This window comes from Camelus dromedarius, chromosome 17 (genome assembly GCF_036321535.1).
Source record: "Camelus dromedarius isolate mCamDro1 chromosome 17, mCamDro1.pat, whole genome shotgun sequence".
NCBI lineage: Eukaryota > Metazoa > Chordata > Mammalia > Artiodactyla > Camelidae > Camelus > Camelus dromedarius.
In genome coordinates, this window is record NC_087452.1 from 31,698,786 (window position 1) to 31,720,404 (window position 21,619).

General features: G+C 54.3%; 1 protein-coding gene across 2 annotated transcripts; it reads left to right on the forward strand.

Moving 5' to 3' along the window:
* Nucleotides 1-2,039: 2,039 nt before the first annotated feature.
* SEMA3G (semaphorin 3G) lies at nucleotides 2,040-13,711 on the forward strand. Of its 2 annotated transcripts, none has more exons than XM_031470483.2 (16): nucleotides 2,040-2,184; nucleotides 3,992-4,152; nucleotides 4,267-4,329; nucleotides 4,555-4,674; nucleotides 4,941-5,031; nucleotides 5,150-5,266; nucleotides 5,500-5,645; nucleotides 5,780-5,894; nucleotides 5,987-6,056; nucleotides 6,318-6,462; nucleotides 6,760-6,991; nucleotides 7,087-7,178; nucleotides 7,818-7,859; nucleotides 8,584-8,812; nucleotides 9,124-9,263; nucleotides 10,599-13,711. In XM_031470483.2, exons 1-16 carry the CDS (start codon nucleotides 2,076-2,078, stop codon nucleotides 11,046-11,048), a joined length of 2,322 nt encoding a protein of 773 aa, XP_031326343.1. In that variant the 5' UTR covers nucleotides 2,040-2,075; the 3' UTR covers nucleotides 11,049-13,711. The 2 variants fall into 2 exon arrangements, with proteins under 2 accessions (XP_031326343.1, XP_031326345.1); XM_031470485.2 differs by having other exon boundaries at nucleotides 10,602-13,711.
* Nucleotides 13,712-21,619: the final 7,908 nt, after the last annotated feature.

Genomic DNA, 21,619 nt, shown 5'->3' on the forward strand with positions numbered 1-21,619 from the left:
GCCTGTAGCTGGGCCCATTGGTCCCAGATCTCAGGGGTATCCTTGGGGTCTTTTCCCCTGTGCAGCCAGCAAGCAGAGATCTTTACAGAAGATCCTTACCCCTGTCCCAGACTGGGAAACAGGCCCAGAGAGGAAAAGGGCCTGCTCGAGGCCATAAGACAAGTTTAGAGCTCAGGCTCCCAGCCCCTACCGCAGGCTACTTTCCTGCAGTGTGAAATGGGCCATCCCCCAATCCTGCTTCAGAAGACCAGGGCCGCCCCTGCAGCCCCAGCTGGGGACCTGGCTGAGCTTAGATCCCCAGGGTGAGTTGGCAGGCTGAGGAGCTGTTGGGGCTGCCGCCCACAGCTGGTGGCCACGTGTTGACTAGGGGCTGTCTGCCTCAATCTCCAGCCTAACCTGGACTATGGGCCAAAACATCTCCCTAGGGAAATGGACACAGAGGGCCCAGGATATGATCGCCACCATGGCAGACCTTGCACAAGCACCCCTCACCAGTTTATAGAACCTATTACATTCAAAATAGTTGGTCCCTGGCTCTGGAAGGAGACTGAGACCCAGAGAGGGAAGGGCCTTGGCTAAGGTTCTTCAGGAGAGCCAGAGGCAGGGTGGCCTCCCTGAGTAGCCCCTTCCCCAATCCCAGGTCAGGAGGCATGTATATGTCAGGGAGAGATGGAGGCGGGGAGACAGGGTCCAGGTCCTGGGGTCCTTCTCATGCTGATTTAAGAGGCTGATCTGTTTCCCTTTCAGGAATGAGCTAGGAAAGGAAGTGAGGTCTCAGTACCCTCAGGAGCCTGAGAAGCAAGAGAGTCCCAGGAAGGGGCAGGGCTGAGCAGGACCTGTCCTTACCCTACTATGTGGCCTGGGCCTGGTCCTTCCCTCTCTAATGCCCCAACATTTTCTGACCACCCTTTGAGGGCTCAGGCTGGTCCATCTGGGAGCATCTAACTTGCAGGCATTTCTAGAATCCTGGGAGCACAAATTCTGACTCAAGTTTGAAATCTTAGTACCCAGGGCCTCAGATTCTGAGGGTAGGAGTCTGGGGTGGGGCAGCTGTAGGAGGTGGAGACAGGGGCTACTATCGGGGAGGGGCATAGGGAGGTCTCCTCACTTGCCCTTATTCAGCCCCTCAGCCTCATCCCCACCTTGTTTCTCTTCTGTGATTCTTCTACCCCTAAATCAGAGCTCAGAGCAGAGGTCGTGGGGGTACGAGCACGCTCCCTCCACCCTCAGTCTGGAGGAATCATAGGCCAGCAGACAGGAACTTGGGAAAGAACCCACCACTCACCTGGTGACACTCTGGGCCCTGGTAGGACTGGAGGACTGAGGGAGGCAGGGTAATGGGGGGTTCCCTGGCATGGGGGTAGACCTTGTCCCCTGCCCCAGTGAGCTGGGATGAGACCCAAAGGCCACACAGGAACAGGTCTGGGTGGAAGAGTCTGGGCATTCATCTCTTGCCAATATCAGATCTGTGAAGTGTGGCCAGACCTCAAGCCCCCATCCAAAACATGGAGCCCCTTGGGCTGGAATGACCATCACCGCCCACCCCCCGCCCCAGGCAACTTGGGCCCTGCCAGGGGAGCTAGGGTGCCAGGCCAAGGATTCAGGGGTCTAGACCCTTGGTGTCAGGGACCTGAGTCCAGAATCAATTTGTGGGATTCTCTTTCATGGGCAGTGGAGGGGCAGGGAGCAAAGGAGAGCCCAGCTAGACTCTCACCCAGCCCAGCAACCTCTGATCTCTGATTTCCCTTTCAGGCTATCTCCCCCTTGACATTTTGCTGGAGGCTGGGGACTTGGATTTGTGGACATTTCTGTATAAATCATCCACATCCCAGCTGGGAAAAGAGTCTCCCCAATTAGGAACCAGCCAATCTGACACAGAGGCATCAACTGGGCCAGCCGAAGTGGAGGGAGAGGCTGCAGGTGGATGACTGGGCACTGGTCCCCTCCCTCTTCCTCCCCGCCTTCCTGGCCTGGGACGGGGTGGAGCTGCTGCTTTATAAGTGGCAGGCCTGGCGGCAACCGAGCAAACTACAATCAGCAGCAGGACCAGGACCTAGGGCAGCTCTGCAAGCAGCATGGCCCCCTCAGCCTGGGCCATCTGCTGCCTCCTGGGGGGCCTCCTGCTCCGCGGGGGCTGCCCCAGCCCCGGCCCCAGCGTGCCCCGCCTGCGGCTCTCCTACCGAGGTACAGGCGGTGCGCGCCCCGTGTGTGTGTGTGTGTGTGTGTGTGTGTGTGTGTGTGTGTGTGTGTGTGTCTGTGGGAGCCCCGGACCCTGCGATACCCCAGCTGTGGGGCCCCAGCCAGCTCTGGGTGGTCTATTCTGCCAGCCAGAAAGATGCGGTCACTCCTTAAACAGCCATGGGGGAAGCACTTTACCTTCACTCCCCGGCATGGTGCTCCCAGCTGGCCGCCAGGGGCAGGAACCCAGGAGGAAGGCGGGGGAGGAGGACAGGTTCTGAAAGACAGGGCCAAGGTGGAGGTGGGAGAGACAGACAAAGCAGGGAAACCTGAGGGGGCTGTTGAGAAAAGAAGAGAGACCTCAGCAGAGTTGGGCAGAGAGAGATGGGGAGGGGGCAGAGAGGGCAGGTCTGGACGATTTGTCTGCACTCAGCCCGGCTCCTTGCCCAGGGCAGACAGTATGGGAGAGGGCAACATCCTGTCCCTCTCGTCCTGCCCTTCAGTGGCGTCCTTCACCCTATCTTCATGGCCCTGTTCCCTGACCTTGGCAGTGCTGACCTTGCCTTTTCCCCTCCATCCAAGAGGCCCTTTGTAGCCCACGGAGGATTCCGGTCTCCCCTCTTTGCTCATCCTGGTCCAGGAGGTTCCCCTGCAGATCTAGCTTATGTTATGCTTCAGCTGGGACACAGTCTCCTCTGAATCTGTGGAGATGGTCCATGGGAAATGTCCCTAAGACACAGGCTCTCCACAGATTCTTCTTGGGGAAGCCAGAGGGGTGATCATCTTCCCTCAGGAACCCCAGTCCAAGAGGGGAGACCCAGGACTGCTCTGGAGAGTCTGGAGGAGGGAATGTGGCTCCACTCTGGAGAGTCTGAAGAGTCAGTGTGGTGGGAGAAATGTGGTCCTGCGCTGGGAGCTGTGGGTTTTAGAGGGCAGTCAGGTTATAAGAAAAGGCCCAAATAGGGCAAATCCCTCCCAAAGTACTGTCAGCCATGGAGGGCTTCCTGAAGAGACTGTTGATGAGTTTGGGGATAGAGTAGGTGCTGGGCTGAGGATGACCTTTTGGGCAGACTTGGATACCCGGTATTCCCAAGGATGGCCCTCGCCCCTTCCCACCACAGCCTGCTGCTTTCACTTGCCCACCCATCACCTCCACCTACCAAGCTGGACCCCAAGGACCTATTTGAGAATCCCCACCTTCAGGGATCATTGTCCCCAGACAGCCAACCCCTGGGGCCTGGGTGGGCAGTGTCTATGGAGGAGAAAACCCTCTTTAGCTACATCCCTGGACCGGAGCCTACAGATCCACCTGACCATACCCAGCCTCTCCCACACCCAGGCCTTTGCCAGGTGTTCCCTCTGCTGGGAGCACTCTTCCCTACTCGTTCACCTGTCCCACTGAGTCAGCCTTGCACGCTGTTCAGATCACCCACCCTTTCTCCAGGCTCTCCCAGCCCTTTGCCCAGCTTGCTGCCATAAATCCTGTCAGCAGAGCTATCTTTCCTGGGGACTGGATAGGGCTCAGATGGGCCAGTGGGAAGATGTTAACTGAAAAACCAGGGGGCCAATGAGTGGGAGGGGTAAGGGACAGGCTCCTGGGTGGGCTGAGCTGGGTTGGGGGTTCAGAGTCCCCGTCCCACCCACCCCCAGGAGCCATTTCCCAGAAGCCCTCCAGCAGCCCTGTGGATGGAAACATTTTCCAGATGTAAGTGTGTGGGGGGTGAACGCACAGCTGGGACCCTCCACCTCCACATGTTGGCTGGAGAAGTGGGCTGCGCAGCAGGCTCTGACCCCCTCCCTCGCTCCCTCCTAGACCTCCTTTCTGCCAACCGTTCTGCCATCTTCCTGGGTCCCCGGGGCTCCCTGGACCTTCAGGCCCTGTACCTGGACGAGTACCGGGACCGCCTGTTTCTGGGTGGCCGTGATGCCATCTACTCCCTGCGACTGGACCAGGCATGGATGGATCCCCGGGAGGTGAGCTGGGCTGACCGGGAAGAGGGTCTGTCTCAGAGCCGAGCAACTCTAGATGGGAGGCCTGCTGGGGAAACCGAGGCTGTGAGGTCAGGGGTAAGCCAGGCTGTATTTTAGGTCCTGTGGCCGCCGCAGCCAGGACAGAGGGAGGCATGTGTTCGCAAGGGAAGAGATCCTTTGGTGAGTGCTGTTGGGAGTGACATCCGTCCCCGCTTCCTTGACCAACTCCCAGGCCTTGACCCTCAGGAGAGCCTGGGGCCACTGCTACCCTAGTGCCGGTGCTGGGGACACTTGGAGCAGATCCTGAGGGTTCTTGATGGTCTGGAAGAATCTCCCCCCACTCTAGATCACCGGAGCTGACCAGACAGGCAGCACCCCTCATGCCCTCCACTCCCTCCTCCCCAGGTGGACTGCGCCAACTTTGTGCGGGTGCTGCATCCCCACAACCGGACCCACCTGCTGGCATGTGGCACCGGGGCCTTCCAGCCCACCTGCGCCCTCATTGCAGTTGGGCATCGTGGGGAGGTGAGCCGGGCAGCCCCAAAAAGGACTGGGAAGCAGTGACATTTCCTCCTTGCCGCCTGAACGCTCCCCATTGAGCCTGGGCCAGGGCAGAAGTGTCAGAGCCTGAAAGGCGTCTTTGTGGCAGGGAGCTGACCCCACTGGTGAGGCCCGAATAAGGGTGCCTTCTGCCCACCCCCACTCTCCAGCCGCACGCGATGGCCACTGCCCGGGTGGGGGACTGCCCTGCTTTCCTATGTGACATATCTGTCTCCCTCCTTCTCCCCCAGCATGTACTCCACCTGGAGCCTCGCAGTGTGGAAAGTGGGCGGGGGAGGTGCCCACATGAGCCCAGCAGTCCTTTTGCCAGCACCTTTGTAGGTAGGTGATGCCCAGACCGGGGCAGGCATGGTGAGGGTGGGAGCTGGCTGGGAAGGAATGGGGCCTGGCTACAGGCCTGGCCCTCCTCTCCTGACCCTGCCTCCTACCCCTACCCCAGGAGGGGAGCTGTACACAGGCCTCAATGCTGACTTCCTGGGGCGTGAGGCCATGATCTTCCGGAGTGGGGGACTCCGGCCAGCCTTGCGTTCTGACTCTGACCAGAACCTTCTGCATGGTGAGCCCAGGGGTCTGCTGAGGGCCAGGCTGATTGGTGTCTGCCTCTGACACTGGCAGGGAGGCGGGAGAGCTGACTCTGGAGTGGGGACCAGAGGGCGGCCCATCCCTACTCTACTCCCTGGGACTCTAGCCTCCAGTGGGGTCCTGCGCTTCTTTCCCTCCTCATTAGTTCAGCCTCCCCCCATCCTCCACTGTGAGGGCCCCCACCAGCCTCTCCCTTTCACCTCCCAGAACCCCAATTTGTGATGGCTGCCCGGATCCCGGACAATCTGGACCAGGATGATGACAAGGTGTACTTCTTCTTCTCGGAGACAGTCCCCTCGCCTGATGGGGGCCTGGGCCATGTCATCGTCAGCCGCGTGGGCCGCGTCTGTGTGGTGAGAGCTATGGAAGGGGCAGTGAGATTCAAATTCTCCTTCCCGGACCTGTCCCCACCTGCAGAAGTAGGGAGGAGGAGCAGGTGGAGGGGCCTGCCCCCAAGGCACAAGACTGACTGGCCCCTACCCACTAGAATGATGCAGGTGGCCAGCGGGTGCTGGTGAACAAATGGAGCACCTTCCTCAAGGCCAGGCTGCTCTGCTCCGTGCCTGGCCCTGGCGGCACCGAGACCCACTTTGACCAGCTGGGTAAGGCCGTGGCCAGGGCAGGTGGGGTGTGAGCTGGGGGGTGCTCAGAGCCAGTGAGTAGGGGGCATTGGTGGTGGCCTTCTGTCTCCCAGAGGACGTGTTCCTGCTGTGGCCCAATGCAGGGAAGAGCCCAGAGGTGTACGCTCTGTTCAGCACGGTCAGGTGGGCACACAGCCTCCTTCACCCCTGCCCCGGCCCCATCTCTGCACCCTCAGCCTCCTCCCCTGAGCTTCTGCTTTCTTGTCCCTGCCTCACCATGGGTCCCTGTCTTTGTCCCTGACCCAGTGATTCCATGGCTGTATTCTCTGCCTGGGTGTCCTCGTTTTCTGGTCTCTGCTGACCGCAGTCACCATCATCCTCTGTCTTACTTATGAAACCTATGACAGCCACCCTGGCCTGACTGTCCCTGTCCCCCCTCCGCAGTGCTGTGTTCCAGGGTTACGCTGTCTGCGTGTACCACATGGCGGATATCTGGGAGGTCTTCAAGGGCCCCTTTGCCCACCAAGATGGTCCCCAGCACCAGTGGGGGCCCTATGGGGGCAAGGTGCCCTTCCCCCGCCCTGGCGTGGTGAGTATCTGCCTGCTGCCAGGCCAGGGAAGAGGGCTGAGTAGATGCCAGGAGGGTCTCCGCCCGGGGACAGGCTTGAGTCCGTATGCAGCCCCAGGGAAGCAGCTGAGCTGGGGCTCCACAGAGGCTGGGCGGGTTTAGGAGGGGAGCAGAGCCCTGATGACACTAAGAGTCATTCCTACAGCAAGAGCGGTCCCTCTGAGGTTGGCGTGCCTAACCAGTGGGCCTCGGAAACACACTGGGGTGGGATGTGACATCCCAGGAAGCTTCACGTGCTCCCTTTGCTGCTGCCCGCAGTGCCCCAGCAAGATGACCGCACAGCCAGGACGACCCTTTGGCAGCACCAAGGACTACCCCGATGAGGTGCTGCAGTTTGCCCGAGCCCACCCACTCATGTTTCGGCCTGTGCGTCCTCGGCGGGGCCGCCCTGTCCTCGTCAAAACCCACCTGGCCCAGCAGCTGCGTCAGATCGTGGTGGACCGTGTGGAGGCAGAGGACGGGACCTACGATGTCATCTTCCTGGGGACTGGTGGGTGGGCTTAGTGGGGTGGCCTCACTAGGGGAGTGTGCTGGGACCCAGGCTCTGCCTTCCTCTCTCACTGACCTCTCCCTTCCCTGCCTCAGACTCAGGTTCTGTGCTCAAAGTCATTGCCCTCCAGGTGGGAGGCTCGGCTGAGCCTGAAGAGGTGGTTCTGGAGGAGCTCCAAGTGTTTAAGGTGAGCAGGGGGACTGATGGGAAGGGTCCCCTCAAGCCCCGTCCCTGGGTCTAGGCCTGACTACAAGGAAGCAGGAATAAAGCACAGGAGGGAGATGGGCTGGACTTTACTGAACCCGCAGCTGGTGGGGAGTGAAAGGGGTGACACTGCTGCAGAGGCCTTACTGATGCTTCTAAATGACTGTGGGGCCTGGAGACGCACTCTAAGCTGAGAGTTGGGGGGCCCAGAGAGGAATGGCCAAGGTGATGGTCCCCTGACAAAGCCCTGCCAGGCTCAAGTTGCAGTGAGGGGTGGCTGAAACCCCAACTTCCCTGTGGGTTCTGCTGGCCCCTCTATAGAGTCAGGCAGGGGATCTGTGTCTGGGGAACTGCCATGCCTCCCCACAAGGGATGGGTGATTTGGGAGGGCTGCCTTATTGCTAGGGAGCAAGGTTGTGGCAGGAGACCCCAGAGCTTACTTTTAGCCAAGCCTTGGAGGCCTGCCAGGGTGAGGGGATTGTTCTAGCAACCCGATGAGTGCGCAAGACTGTCTGGCCTTAGTTGCCAGGGAGGGAACTGACCTGGTAGAAAGGTGGCTTCCATCCAGAGGCTGGAGGAGGCTGAAAGCCGGGATGCAGGGGAGCTCTTGCTTCTTCCCCAGGTGCCAACACCCATCACTGAGATGGAGATCTCCGTGAAAAGGGTAAGAACAGCTGCCAATCCTCCCCAACTTCTTTCCTCTCCACCAGTCTCCTGAAGCTTCCCTGAGTGCTTCCATCACTGGGAAGCCGAGCCACAGCAGGCCCTGGGGCTGCCTGATTAGGCCCTGCAATGAGGGTTGAGAGCTGAGATGCCATGCATGAAACCAGTGGGCAGTGGGAGACCCCGAGTAAGTGAGTCTCTCTTCAGATCAGGGGAGATCCACAAAGTGCAGTTCCTCAGGGGTAGACCAAAAGTGCTTGAAAACAAAATCCAGATTTTAAATCACTCTTAGGAGCCACTTTTTAGAGGCCTGCTGTGTGTCCTTTTGCAAGAGGCAAAATCTCCCCAAGTTCATCTGCCCCAGTTTATCTTTGGGTAAATCTTGACTTTTGTACTGGGATCACTTAAAGCAGACTATACCTCTAAGGTTAATGGCAAGACAGGATAAAGGCTATGGGGGTAGAAAGCAAAGGTCAACTGCAGGGAGGGCCTGGAGAAGCCCCCTAGAGAACCTCAGGGGTTCCTTACCCCCTCCACACCCTAGCACAGGATCTAATGTAGATCAGGTGACTGATAAATGCTTTTTGGTTTTGGGAATGCACCCAAGAGGCTCTGGAAGACTCTTGCAAATGGCAGGGGTCTCAGGAAAGCCAAAGGGGCTGAGAGCCTAGCCGCTTCGAGAAGGAGTGCAGGCTCACTATGAGCTCTGCCTGTGTCCCTTCCAGCAAATGCTGTACGTGGGCTCGAGGCTGGGCGTGGCCCGGCTCCAGCTACACCAGTGTCAGACTTACGGCAGTGCCTGTGCAGAGTGCTGCCTGGCCCGGGACCCGTACTGCGCCTGGGATGGTGCCTCCTGCACCCGCTACCGGCCAGGCACCAGCAAGCGCCGGATCCGCCGACAGGATATCCGGCATGGCAACCCTGCCCTGCAGTGCCTGGGCCAAAGCCAGGAAGGTGAGTGGCAGCAGGCATGGTGGCGCCAGTTGGGCTCCCACAGGGCCCCCTCACCCTAATGGCCTGGGTTCCACCCCTGTGAGGTGTGGCCTCAGGCTAGTCCTGTAGTAACAGACCGTCCTTGGTTTCCCTGTGCGTGCAGCTCTTGTCAGTATATGAGTATAGGGTCTTAGGGTAGAGTGAGCGGCTTGGGGGTTGATAGGCACCTAGGTCCCTGGCACATTTGTGGGGGCTCCTGGGCTGGGGGAGTCTCTTGATGGTCCCTGGGGTCCCCTAGTTCCTGAGCTGAGCCTATCTTCAAATCCCTCCAGAGGAGGCTGCAGGACTCGTGGCAACCACCGCGGTCTACGGCACGGAGCACAACAGCACCTTCCTGGAGTGCCTGCCCAAGTCCCCCCAGGCCGCTGTGCGCTGGTTCTTGCAGAGGCCGGGGGACGACGGGCCTGACCAGGTGAACCTCCAGCCTGCATGTGTCCTGAGGTCATACCCCTCCTTGAACCCAAAGCCTTAGGAAGGGCCTCTGGGGGGCACCTGCTAAGATCAACTTAAGTGTGTATTAGGCCCGTGGTGCGCCTAGAACGAAGTGTCCCTGTTCCTGCCATCTGAGAACACCCAGGCCACATGTGGTAGAACTTATCCAGTGACGGAAGCCCACAAACTCCTAGGGACTGAGCCAAGCTCTGTCTGAGATGGGGAGTAGCAGAGACAGAAGAGAGGGAAGGAGGTCTGGGCTGGTCAGGAAGCCCTGCATGCTTACACATATGGCTCATCTTTGAAGGGGTCTCTTCCTCAGGGGTTCTTGGTCCTCCTCTGCCCTAGCCTGTGCCCCTGACCATTGGCCCTTGCACATACACACATCCCCCCACCACACACACTGCCTGGCCCCACACTTCTTCACTAGAGTCCAGCTGTCTGCCCAAGCCCTCTCCTCCCCAATCCAGAAAGCTCTGTCAACCCCAGAGATGGCTTCAGTCTGGGGCCTGAGGATGGATGTCGGTGGGGCAGGGTGAAGAACTGTTCTCCAGCTGCTCCCACGGGCAGGGAAGGGGAGGCAGTGGGTTGATTACAGGAGGGGCTCTTCTTCCAGCTTGAGAACTGGGGGAGGCCAGCCTTGGGCCAGCTGTTGGGCTGGGCACTGAGAAGTCTCCCCCGGAGGGCCAGGGGCGGGGGAGTGATGAGATGGAGTTACACAACACTCACCACCCAAGCAGGGCAGCCTTGGTGTACAGATGTGCAAACTAAAGCCCAGAGAGGCTCCAGGCCAGAGATGGGGCCAGATCAGAACCGCGCTCCCACCTCCTACACTGGGATGGGGCTGTGGGCCCCGCACTATGCAGGGAGTGACCAATGCAGACCAAGATCTGGAGGACTGTGTGTGTGTGTGTGTGTATAGAGTGGAGGGGAGTCCTAGTCCTGGAGCTAGGAGGTATAGTCCCTCTGAGTGAAAGCCCATAGATCCTCTTTAACACCCTCTGTTCCCTGGGAATGTGTGCCAGCCCCCCACCTCCACCACCAAGGCCAAGATAGGGGCCCCAGAGCTCTGACTAGGGGAGAGACCAGTCAGTCAAATCTTTGAGAATCCCCCTTTGCAGGCCCTGTCCTGGGTTATGGGAAGGTGAGGCCCTGCCTGCAATTAGCTCACAGTCGAGGAGCCTGAGCCTGCCAAGCTGCTGGGAGGGGAGAGTAGGCTCTGAGATGGCAAATATGGAAAAGTAGGGGGCAGAGAAGTTGATGGTGCAGGCCCTGCACCACCCTCTGCCCGACTCATGCCCTCCCACACCCCCAGCAGGTAAAGACAGATGAGCGCATCCTGCAAACGGAACAGGGTCTGCTGTTCCGCAGGCTCAACCGCCTGGATGCGGGCACCTACACCTGCATGACCCTGGAGCACGGCTTCTCCCAGGTGGTGGTCCGCCTGGCTCTAGAGGTGATCGTGGCTGCGCAGCTTGACGGCCTGTTCCCTCGGCAGCCCAGGCCAGAGGAGCCTGCAACCCGGGGAGGCCCAGCCTCCGCCCCCTCCAAGGCCTGGTATAAGGACATTCTGCAGCTCATTGGCTTCGCCAACCTGCCCCGGGTGGATGAGTACTGTGAGCGCGTGTGGTGCCCCTCCCGCAGCCGGAGCCGTGGCAAACAGGCCAAGGGCAAGAACTGGGTGGGGCTGGAGCTAGGCAAGAAGGTGAAGAGCCGGGTGCAAGCTGAGCGCAATCGGACACCCCGGGAAGTGGAGGCCACATAGGAGAGGGATGAGGAGAGGGTAGTTGGGATAGGCCGAGTGGCCAGCATGAGCCCCCAGCATCTCCCACTCACCCACCCGGTTAGGGCAGAGGAGGCCAACGTGCCTGATTGTCTCTTAGAGATGGGAATTTCTGCCCCCAGACTCCTACCAGGTCACCCACAGGAAACGCTGGGGCCTGATGGAGGGCCCTGTGTCTGAGGCCTATTCCCTGCCCCTCTCTGTGCTCAGTCCCAGGCTGGAACCAGCACCCTCTGGCTGCTGGCAACCCCAGTGGGACTGCTATTTGTTCTCAGACAAGGCCCCCGAGCACATTTCCGCTTGTGCCCGGGGGCCAGAGGCGAGAGGGCTGGGTGGTTCTCACCCAGCCTGCAGAACAATGGCCATTCTGAGTGACCCTTCCAGTGGGTGTGTGGGTGTGTGGGTGCGTCTGAGGAGGTGCCTGGGCAGGGGGCCCTCAGGCAGCCAAGGAGGGTAGAAGTTGCCTCCTAAGCTAGCACGGGGGAAGAAGACCTTTCCTGCGAGGTGGGTGGGAAAGTGGAGGCACTGAGAAGACGTTACAGCAAGACCCCCTCACACTCCATGCCCTGCAATCTTGGTGGTTCCCCACTGCCCACCACCTCTTCTCCATCTCAGAATCATAGAAGCATGGACTGCGAGAGCTCCCTGGGTCCTGGGGATGGTCTGGACCTCAGGCCCCACTTCACAAATGAAAGCAAGAGAACATTTCACAGCCTGACTTCCCTTCCCTAAGTCCCAGAGCTGCCAGGCCAAGTTTCCTGGGATGCCCACACTCCTGATGGGATTGGCCCTCCCTACCATCAGGGTCTCCACGCTGATGAGCAGGGAGTGGGGGGATTCTAGGAGAATGTTATCCCCCATCTCTGTGGACTAGAGATAGGGAAAGGGGAGCTGGGAAAGTGTGGGGTAGTTGGAGGAGTGAGCTGTCTTTCCCAGGGCAATGCAACCTTGCCCACAGCCTGGAAGGGTGGGAATGTGACAGCTTTGTGAGCAAGCTACAGCTGGTGGGCAGGACCAGGGGCAGGGCTTTGCCTGGTGGGCCACAGAGGACTGAGGCTTTTGAGATGAAAGGGGAAAGGGTGGGAGACCCTCGGATGGGCTTTGGAACCCAAGGGCAGGCATTCTCAGGGACCCAAGAAGGCATCGGTTAGCCCAGGAGCCAAGTATTTCCCACCCTGGGATCTTTGGTTTCTGCTAAATAAGGGTTTGTCATGGATGGTTCATTTATGAAAATTTTTCTCTTTTAAGGGAAAGAAATGTAGGGGAGAAGCTGCTAAATCCTGCTGGCTCTTGGGGGCGAGGCTCAGGTGGCCAGGATGCATTCTGTCTGGGCGCGTAGGGAGGTGTTTTTGCCATCAGCGGTAATGTGTTTCTTGGGCTGGGGAGCATGGAGGGGGAGGAGGAGGACTAAATGAAAAGTTGTTCCCAGACTGCGTATGAACAAGTCAGTGACGCACAAAACCGACAGGAGGGAGACAAGAGCATCAGGTTCGAGATTCCCTCCATTAAAAAATCAAGATGAAGAGAGGAAGGAAAAAAAAACACAGACAAAAAGCAATACAGGGCTTCCTGCCCTGTTGAACTCAAACCCAGACTGTGTCTGCCTTGGATTTTATCCAAGACCCCCATGCCCCACCACCACCTCCAGAGAACTGGAATCTGAAACAGGCCCTTCTTTCTCCCTTTGGAGTAAGTGAAACAGAAGCACTGAGGTTACCTTGATAACACTTTGGGAAGCCGCTGGCCTGGGGTGGTTGTGGCTGAGATGTCAGCAGGTGAAAGCAGAGGAGAGGACTGTGGGGAGGGGCCTGGAGAAGAAAGGGGAGGAGGAGGTAGAGGCCACGGAAGAGGGTAGAATGGAACAGGTGTCAGAGCTGCAGCCAACTCTGCCCCTCTGTCCCAGGAAGAAGCAACTGGGCCTCTAGGCTGGGTCCATGTGTGGCCGGCTCCAGGCAGGGTCCCCTAGGGAAGTTACTCTGGAAAACAGAGGGAGAAGGAGTTAAAAATCCTGAACCAGGAACACCAGCATTTGGAAAATTATGGACAGCTTCTACTGATTGCCCACCCCTATCCCCCATGGTACTGTGTGTTATTAACGCCTGGAAATGCCTCTATGTGTGAATTCTATTTTTGTATTCATATGTTGAGATGGGCCTTGTGGTTTCTCTGTCTTCAAAGCACAGTTCTCATAATTACTATTGTTCCTTTGTCACTGCCCCTCAGTGCTGGTGAGGACAGCACAGTGGTTTACCACACAACCTACAAGGAAAGGGATGAAGTTAATATTTATATCACATAATTATATCGTTATTGTACCTGTGTATTTCTGTACTAAATTGTCTGATGCTATGTTTGTGAGCTGGAAATGAAGAGCCTTCCCTGACCATTCTAGGAGGGATAAGCCACTCTGGGTGGTATTTCCTAGAAGAGGAGATAGGTATCAGGGGAAGGAAGGAGTCAGAGGGCTTTGCCTATGAAGTGGAGATTGCTTGTTAAATTAGGAAAATCCTGTCCCTTGGGCTTCTGAGACTTCTTGGAACTTCAGGAAGATCTCAAGCCAGGAAAAAAAATGCTGGCAAAGGGTAGCTGGGCACGTAGGCTGCCCTGCTCCTTTTTCATAATTACACTTGACTTTTTGATAGCAACACTTGGCCTGGTGCCTGTCTTCATCAGCCACATACCAACGTGTATTAAGACCACCGTGTTGACGGGGAGGGGATAGCTCAGTGGCAGAGTGCGTGCTTAGCATGCACGAGGTCCTGGGTTCCATCCCCAGTGCCCCCATCAAGAAAAATAATAATTAAAATATAATATAAAATAATTAACATATAATATAAAAATAATAATTAAAAAATGAGTAAACCTAATTACTGTCCCCCCACCAAAAAAAAAAAGGCCACTGTGCTCTTGCTGGTGGGGGCGGGGGGGCTGGGCTGTGTGGTGAGAGCTGCAGCTTCAGCAGAGGAGGGGGAGCCCCAGAGTCTGGCCTGCTGGGCTGCAGGAGGTGCCTCTCCCCCACCTCTCACTCCCCTAGTGACAACATGCTCCTGCCCAAAGAGCAGACTCCATCGGGGCTGGAGGGAGATGGAAAAAGCCAGGGGTACTTTAAAGATGGGAGGGACATCACCCCACATCACCAGGGAGAATACCTTCTTTCTTGGATGGGCCCCTCAATCCGTGCTATAGACTAGGGGGTGCTTAATACAGGTCAGTCATCCATCCCATCTTGCACCCTGGCCCTAGGGTGGGACCCATGCTTTTGCCCCCTGGACGCTGCACGAGCACCCAGGCCTGACAGAATGTGAAATCCTGTTGCCCTGCCCCAGGCCATCACCACCCCTTCCGAGAAGCCTCATCAGAGCCCCACTTTGTGTGGAGTGCCGGGCTGGGAGGGTGCGTGAATGCAGCCTCACAGCCCCTTCTCCCATGAGGAGCACAGCATCTCTGCTCCCACATGGCCACTACCCATGCCCCGAAGACCCCTTGGGTCTGGACTTCCCCTGGCCCCTCATTCCCCCTCCCTCCTCCCATCTCGAGCCCTATTTCCTGCCTTAAGGATTTCACTCTATCTTCCTCTCCCAGCTTTTTCCTCTAAGTCTCACACTTCCCCTGGTCTTGGGGCCTGTTTCATAATTTCCCAAACAGGTTTAGAGCCGGAAAAGGGCTTCTAGTCAAATGTTTTCCAAAATGGTGTTCTTCGGAAAAATTGTCCCATGAGATCCTTGACAATGGTCAAATAAACACGAGATTTCTGCCCCCTTCGCCCCCACGGAGCTGTGCACTGGCTGCCTGCTTGCCCTGTGACATCCCCGAGGCACCCACAATGATCTGTTAATGTGCATGCCTACTACATGCTACATGATCCTCCAAAACATGTGGTCCTCTATCCCTTTTTTTCCCATGGAGCAGTTACCATCTCATGTTTCCAGTGTTTTAAAGAGCATACTTTGGGAAAATGCTGGTTAGAGTAATCTCCTCCCTTGACATGAGAGATTAATCTTTGCCTCCTAAGCCTGTAAACTCTGGAGGCCCTGACTTTCTGGATGGAACAGCCACTTCTTGGTTTCCCATGGCTGGTACCAGAGCAGGGCCTGCCACCCCAGGACCAGGGCTGCCAAGCCACCTGCCTGCTGTCTCTCGGACCTGGACTCTGCCCTGCCTCTGGTTCCTGTCCTCCCACATCCAGCTTACCTCCTCAATCCACTTCCTGCCCCTCCTGTGTCTGGAAGGGTCCTCTGCAGAGGCTAGGATTCACCCCAAGACTGAGCCTGTCCTGCAGTCCCAAAGACTAGTTTCTGAGGAAGGATGGCGGGCAGGGTGGAGGCAGAATAAGGGTGAAAAACAGTCCTTTCATTTCCTTAAATGGCTTCTATGCTTCCCTTTCATTCAGTTAAGCCCGGGTCAGGTCCCAGAAGCCTCTAGAATCCCCCAACTGCAGGAGTGGGCAGGCAGCAGCCGTCAGGAGCCAGGCCTGCCTCCTGCCCAGTTATCCTCTCTGTGGGCTGGCAAGGGCCCCAGATGCAGTTAGAGCTGAGTAGGTCCCAGAGAACTCTCTCACGTGCCTCTGCCAGTCAAGCAAAGTGGGGGCGTCTCCAGCTAGCCACATCTCCTCCTTAAAACTAGCAGACAGTTGCTCAGAAACAGCCCAATTTCCACCCGAGTTAAGGATCCACCCTAGCCTCACCCAAGTCCTGGTCTGCAGAGGCTCCCCACAGGGAGAAAGTTCAACACACGCCAAGGTCAAGTCCCCTGGGTTTTCTGAGATTACAAACTTGGCCCTGGTGTGCTGCGAGAATGGGTGGAGCTAGGTTTGGATATAATAACTGATAAGGAGCTTAAGGATTGTTGGTCCCCCACCCTGGCTCCTCTTCCGGACTCACCCCCTCCTGAAGCACAGGAGATGAAGTAACACCAGCTGCGAGCCCGTGCCCACTTCCCACCACCCAGCCCCAGCCAGTCTTTGCCGTGAGTACCACTGCTGGGCCCCACAACCTTGGAGGCTGTGTCCTAATGAATCCTTTCACTTTCCCTGATGGATTTTCTTAAAGGAAACTCCTAGTTCCTCAAATGCAGCCTTTTAAAAAAATCGCTCTCCACTGAGGACGGGAAATGCTGCACAGTCTCCAGGGGAGGCCTTGTAAGTGATGCCCACCCCCATCCCCACACTCAGCCTCCAGTAGTCAGCTAGTAACTTGCACTCAGGGACTCTGCTGTAAGGAGAACTCAGGGGACCAGTCTTGACCTCTCACCCGCAGGGAGAAAGATGACTGCAGTGTACCTTAGTCCATCCCAATGCGGTGTGTTTCACTGCCAAGAGCATCCCATTGGGTAAAGAGGGAAGACCAGGGCAACGGGACAGTTGGGGGCTAGAGAGGATTCCAAATTAACAGAGGCCTGGAGCAGAGTCCAGGTGTCTGTCATCAAATGGAGGAGATAGTATTAGAGACACTCAAAGCTTAGATTTGCCTGTTAGGAGGACAAGGGGGGCTCCACTCTCAGAGATAAAGGTATGGAAGAATGACGTGGCAGAGCAGCAGCTTGCTGTATGGGCATGACCTCATCTCTTCACTCTGCACCCCGTCAGCTGATAAGAATCTGGTGCTGTTTCCTGTAGTCCAAGGGTCTCAGACAATGGTGTGAACGGCTGGCCCTACTGGAAAGGACATTGTTCAGGGAAGAAAAAACAACACACCAGCACAAAGCCAGGGCAGGACCTGTCTAAACGTAAGGGCTTGTTTACAAATCTATGATTTCCAAGGTAGGGGGATACAATGGGGAATTGTTTCTAGTGAGGCCAGAGTCCCCTCCAGAGTGCTCCTGGGGGCTGGGGATGGCTTTGATGGCCCAGACAGATCTCAGATGCTCTGTGAGGGACGGACACTGATGGCGTAAATGCCTTCCTGTTTATCAGAGGTGCACGCAGGGCAGGCTTAAGGAACAAGTTTACACCAAAGATGAGGGGGAGGAGCTCCTGTGCCTCCCTCCTTCTACTGGGGCCTCATGCTGTCACGCTACTCAGGGACTCCAGGGCTAGAGGTGGTTTACTAGGGAGAAGCCAGATTATTTCCTGGAAAACATCAACTCTTTGGTTTATGGCCTCCAACTGCCATGTTGTTTTTTGGAAAAGATGTACAAGGCATGAGACCCTTGCAAATAGCCAACCCCTCTGGAATGGGGCTCCCTGGTTTAGTCAGTTAGGGAGTCTTCTCAAACCAAGAGGCCCCTTTGATGCTGCAACTCACCTCCAGCCCCTGGGAGCACACAGGTAGCTGACAGTATCCCTGGGGTCAGGATCAATGGAGGTGCTGTTTCTCATAGCAACCTCTGGCCCTGCCCACAGGAGTTTAGAGCCTTTTAACCACCAGCCAGAGACCCCAGATGTCACAGAGAGAGAGAGAGAGAGTGTGTGTGTGTGTGTGTGTGTGTGTGGTAGTAGGGTGGGGCAGAAGAGGAACAGAACCATATCACCCATTGCCCTTGGGACTTGCAGTCCCCATTTTTAGGGGTAAGAGGAGGACAGCTGGGGATAGAAGGATCACTTTGGGTCTGGAGAGACCATGAAGGCAGTCCTATCTGAGGATCTGACCTACGATAGAAGTGTCATTGGTGACTTTTGTATTAGTCTATAAATATAACAGGAGCACAACTCATGAATAAACTCGAATGGATGTGCTTAGAATAAGCAAAGAGCAGTAAATCGCGTGCAATCCCAAAACAAAGCAAGCTTATAAGCCTTTCTCAGCCTTCCAGGTCTATAGCATTATAACCGTCTTCCTCAATATGCTCACAGCGCCCTCTGGTGTCGGGCAGTAAAACAACAGGCTTATAAATGAAGGGTTTGAGCACATTCCTCAAACTGCCTCTGAATGGGGGTCCTGAGCCAGACACCACGAAGGGGAGAAAGGTTAATAAGACAGACAGGTCCCTTCCCATAAGGGGATTCCAATCTAGTGGGAGAGACAATCATAGGACCAGATGGAGATTGAGGCAGGCTATAATAGGGGTACAAGCAGAGCCCACAGAGAGTGCCTAGGGATGAAGACGTGGCCCTTATGCTGGATTCACCAGGCTGAGGGTAGAGGTTATGGTCCACCCGACTGCAAATCTCATGCTCAGGGCCCAGTATTCAAGGGTAGTCATGGCAGAGTGCCTGTGGGAGGAGTTTCCTGAGAGGTGAAGCCACATGTGGGGACACATCTGTGGAAGCTTTAGATGCTAATCCTAGCGGGGTCCACCTAAATAAAGAGCTAGCAGATGTTTTATGGTAATTAGCAGAAGGGAAGAGGGTGGATGTGTCAGCAGAGCAAGTGGACAAAGGAAATCATGTGGAGAGAAGGCTTTTGCTGCAGTCTTGTAAGTCACAGGGGTCTTAGCTGAGCACTGGCTGTGAGATGGAGACAAGACAAACATCTGAAAAACAGTCAAATTGACAAGAAGGTGGTTGGGCAGAAAGGGAAACATAAGGAGATTCTGAGGTTTCTGGCCGTAGTTCATAGTTCCCACGAAAGTAATGATTAGAGGAAGGGGAGCAAGTGTTTTGGGGAATTTTTGCTTAACATCTATTCCTACCCTCCCCAAGTGAACTATTTGTTCTAGGTCTTAGGTTATAAAGTGGTAATTAATTCTAATAGGCTTATGATTGTGAAAACAGGTGATTAAAATAGTCAAGGTGAGTCTGGGGCATCTTGTAGTGCCAAAAAGTAAAGAAGTTCTCAAAACCAAGCCAAGCCAAACAAAATGAAGCACACTATAATGGCAGTATGTGAAAAGGACATAGGAGTCCCAATGGCCAAAGCCAGAACAATCTGAGCAACAAAATACAGCAGTATTGGATTATAACCCAAAGTATAATATACATATCCCTGAGTACATACTGATACAAATAATTGAATAAATAAGTAGGAGAGGATGAGTAAATCTCCCACGCAGAAGAACTCCGAATAATATATGTAGATACTCTATCCTTAAAGAGGGAGGGGGCATAAATCCCCACTCATTAACTATGGGCTGCAGAGAGTGATTTCTTTCCAAAATTTACAGTATGAAAAGGGAGGAAAAAAGAGTAACTTTTCTCTTTCTGGAAAAGCTTGACAAACATTAACTTAGCCAGGTGACCAAGAGAAACATCAACATCAAGATAAAGTGATGCTCTGTTGATACATGTAACTTTGATTTGATGTAATGAAAATGGTCCTTCACCTGTGCGGTCTTACTCCCTCAAACCTATAACCCCAGTCTAATCATAAGAAAAACATTAGACAAATTCCAATTGAGGGACACCCTACAAAATACCTGACCAGTACTCAAAACTGTCAAAGTCACCAAAAACAAGGAAAATCTGACCAACTGTTAGAGCCAAGAGGAAGCTAAGGGCACATGACGACTCAATGCAATGTGGTGTCCTGGATGGGATCCTAGAACAGAAAAAAAAAAAAAAAAAAAAAAAAGACATCAGGTAAAAACTAAGGAAATCTGAATAAAGTAAGGGCTTTATTTAGTTGATAATAATGTATCAGTATTGGTTCATTGGTTGTGACAAGTGTACCACACTTATGTAAGATGTTAATAATGGGCTTGAAGTCTCTGCAATATGTTCACAATTTTTCTTTAAATCTAAAATTATCCTAAATTAGAAGTTTAAGAAAAAAGCCCAGTTATTTACTGGAGAATGACTGACTAGGTCCAGATGAAGAAGCGAACATTTCAAAGTTGGATTTCCCAGCCTACGAGAATGGAGTTAGCTATTAACACTGATGGAGAGTAAGGGTATGCAGATTAAGAAATAGCTAATAGAGGTGTGTGCCCACATGTGCACTACTCTGATAGTTACCAACTGCACAGAGGCCAGGCAACTGAGTGTCTGGGTGACAAATGCATTCCCCATCTTCCCACCCCCGCCAAAAGCTCCACCTCCTACCCACTGCAGCTGGAGTCCAGAGGGCACTGTTAAGATGGTATTTCTAACACTTTAGTAGTATACAAATGGACTCTTTTTAAAGGAAAAGATACTACCGCAAATGTCTGAGAATATGCCTGGTGACCCAAGGTATCGAAACTCTGTTAGACACTAAAATCTTAGTTTTGGAAGTATCTTTCAGCTGTGAATTACTGCTGCAAGTGTTGAGTCTTTAGGATTGGTAAAATACTGTTTTCAAGATGAAAATCGACAATTTAAGAACTCTCTTCTCACTTGCAGAGATCTGACAAAGTGTTCTTGGATGTCTAGATTAGGAGGTGCAACACTGAGTCACCAAACCCATGGAGAGAAAAATGAAGGAAAAAGTCATAGTCATGGGGAGCCCTGGGCCCCTGTGTAGTGGGCCCATTGGTCTTCCAGAGAAGAAATGCAACAGAAAGTGATCTGGTGCCTGGCCTATGAGGAAAAGTGTATTTTAAGGCAATTGATCATGTGGAACATTTGGGAAGAATTAGCCATAGATACATAGCAAATTGAGCAAATAAAAAGAGGTATTCACTTAAGGAAAAAAAAAAACATGTATAGGAGAGGAAAAATAATCATAGTGTGCTGCTTGGCTCAGTAGTGAACAGTGTTTATATAGTTATAAACAAAAATTGTGATGCAATTATAAGAGACGGAGAGAATAAAAATGGGAAGGTTTTAAAGGTGCTAGATCTTTATGCAACATAATAAGAAGTCAATAAGTCTAAGATGAATAAATCAAGAAATGGCTAAAAAAAGTAGAAAGTATTTGCCTTTAGGGGGTAGGACTGGGGGTAGGGAAGGGTGAGTCAAGAGAATACTTTTCATTATAATCCTTTTAGTACTTCCTGATTTCTTTTTAGAGTATCACTTTGCCACCCACGCCCTTGTGATTCCAAGTGAATCTGGTCAGATCCAAAGGTGATCACTGTGGCACATTTTGGATATTAAATCTCCAGAGGTCATTTGAATCAAGAACCCCATCCTCTGCAATTAGTGACGATGACTCATATCCTGAGAACTCAGTGCCTCTATCAGTAATGGTCCTGAGTTGCCCCAACTCCTGCAAATCCCACAAAATCATTAAAAACAAGCAAATATGAGATAGGTTCTATTCAATTTCTCCCAAGGACCAGCTGCCTTGCCTAATGTGACTGTCCTGGCATGGTCCCCTTACCCAAGCTGGAAATGGTCGAGCCCCTGAGCAGGAGGGCTTGAGTGGAGATGTGTCCTCATTCATGCTGGGAGGCACGCTGGAGTGAGGACACATCTCTGCCCCATGTGAGCACGGCAGGCCCCGGCCTGTTTGAGTCTAGGGCCCAAGCCTTGCAACAATGGCCTAGTCTCAGTCTAGTGTGGACTCCTTTGCTGGCTCACCTTCCTGATGAGATCCTGTGTGTTTATTTGCACAACGATGAAATCTCTGTCCCCGTAAAATCCATTTCCCTGCAAACTGCTTCCTCCAAAGCAATGTGTCTAAGTTGAAAGTTCTATATTTAATTCACTGAGTTTCATAGATTAGAAGGATGAGTTTTCCTATTCCCTCACTCTACCCTGCAGATTCCTTAGTATGCTAGACAAATTCCAGAGTGAATTTGTAAGGAGGCACCAA

Bases quoted from the DNA above. Each gene is read 5' to 3' on its own strand.
- SEMA3G (XM_031470483.2), top strand. From the start codon at position 2,076: ATGGCCCCCTCAGCCTGGGCCATCTGCTGCCTCCTGGGGGGCCTCCTG. The intron at 5,646-5,779 runs GTGAGAGCTATG...CCTACCCACTAG, and splicing joins GCGTGGGCCGCGTCTGTGTG to AATGATGCAGGTGGCCAGCG. The intron at 7,860-8,583 runs GTAAGAACAGCT...TGTCCCTTCCAG, and splicing joins TGGAGATCTCCGTGAAAAGG to CAAATGCTGTACGTGGGCTC.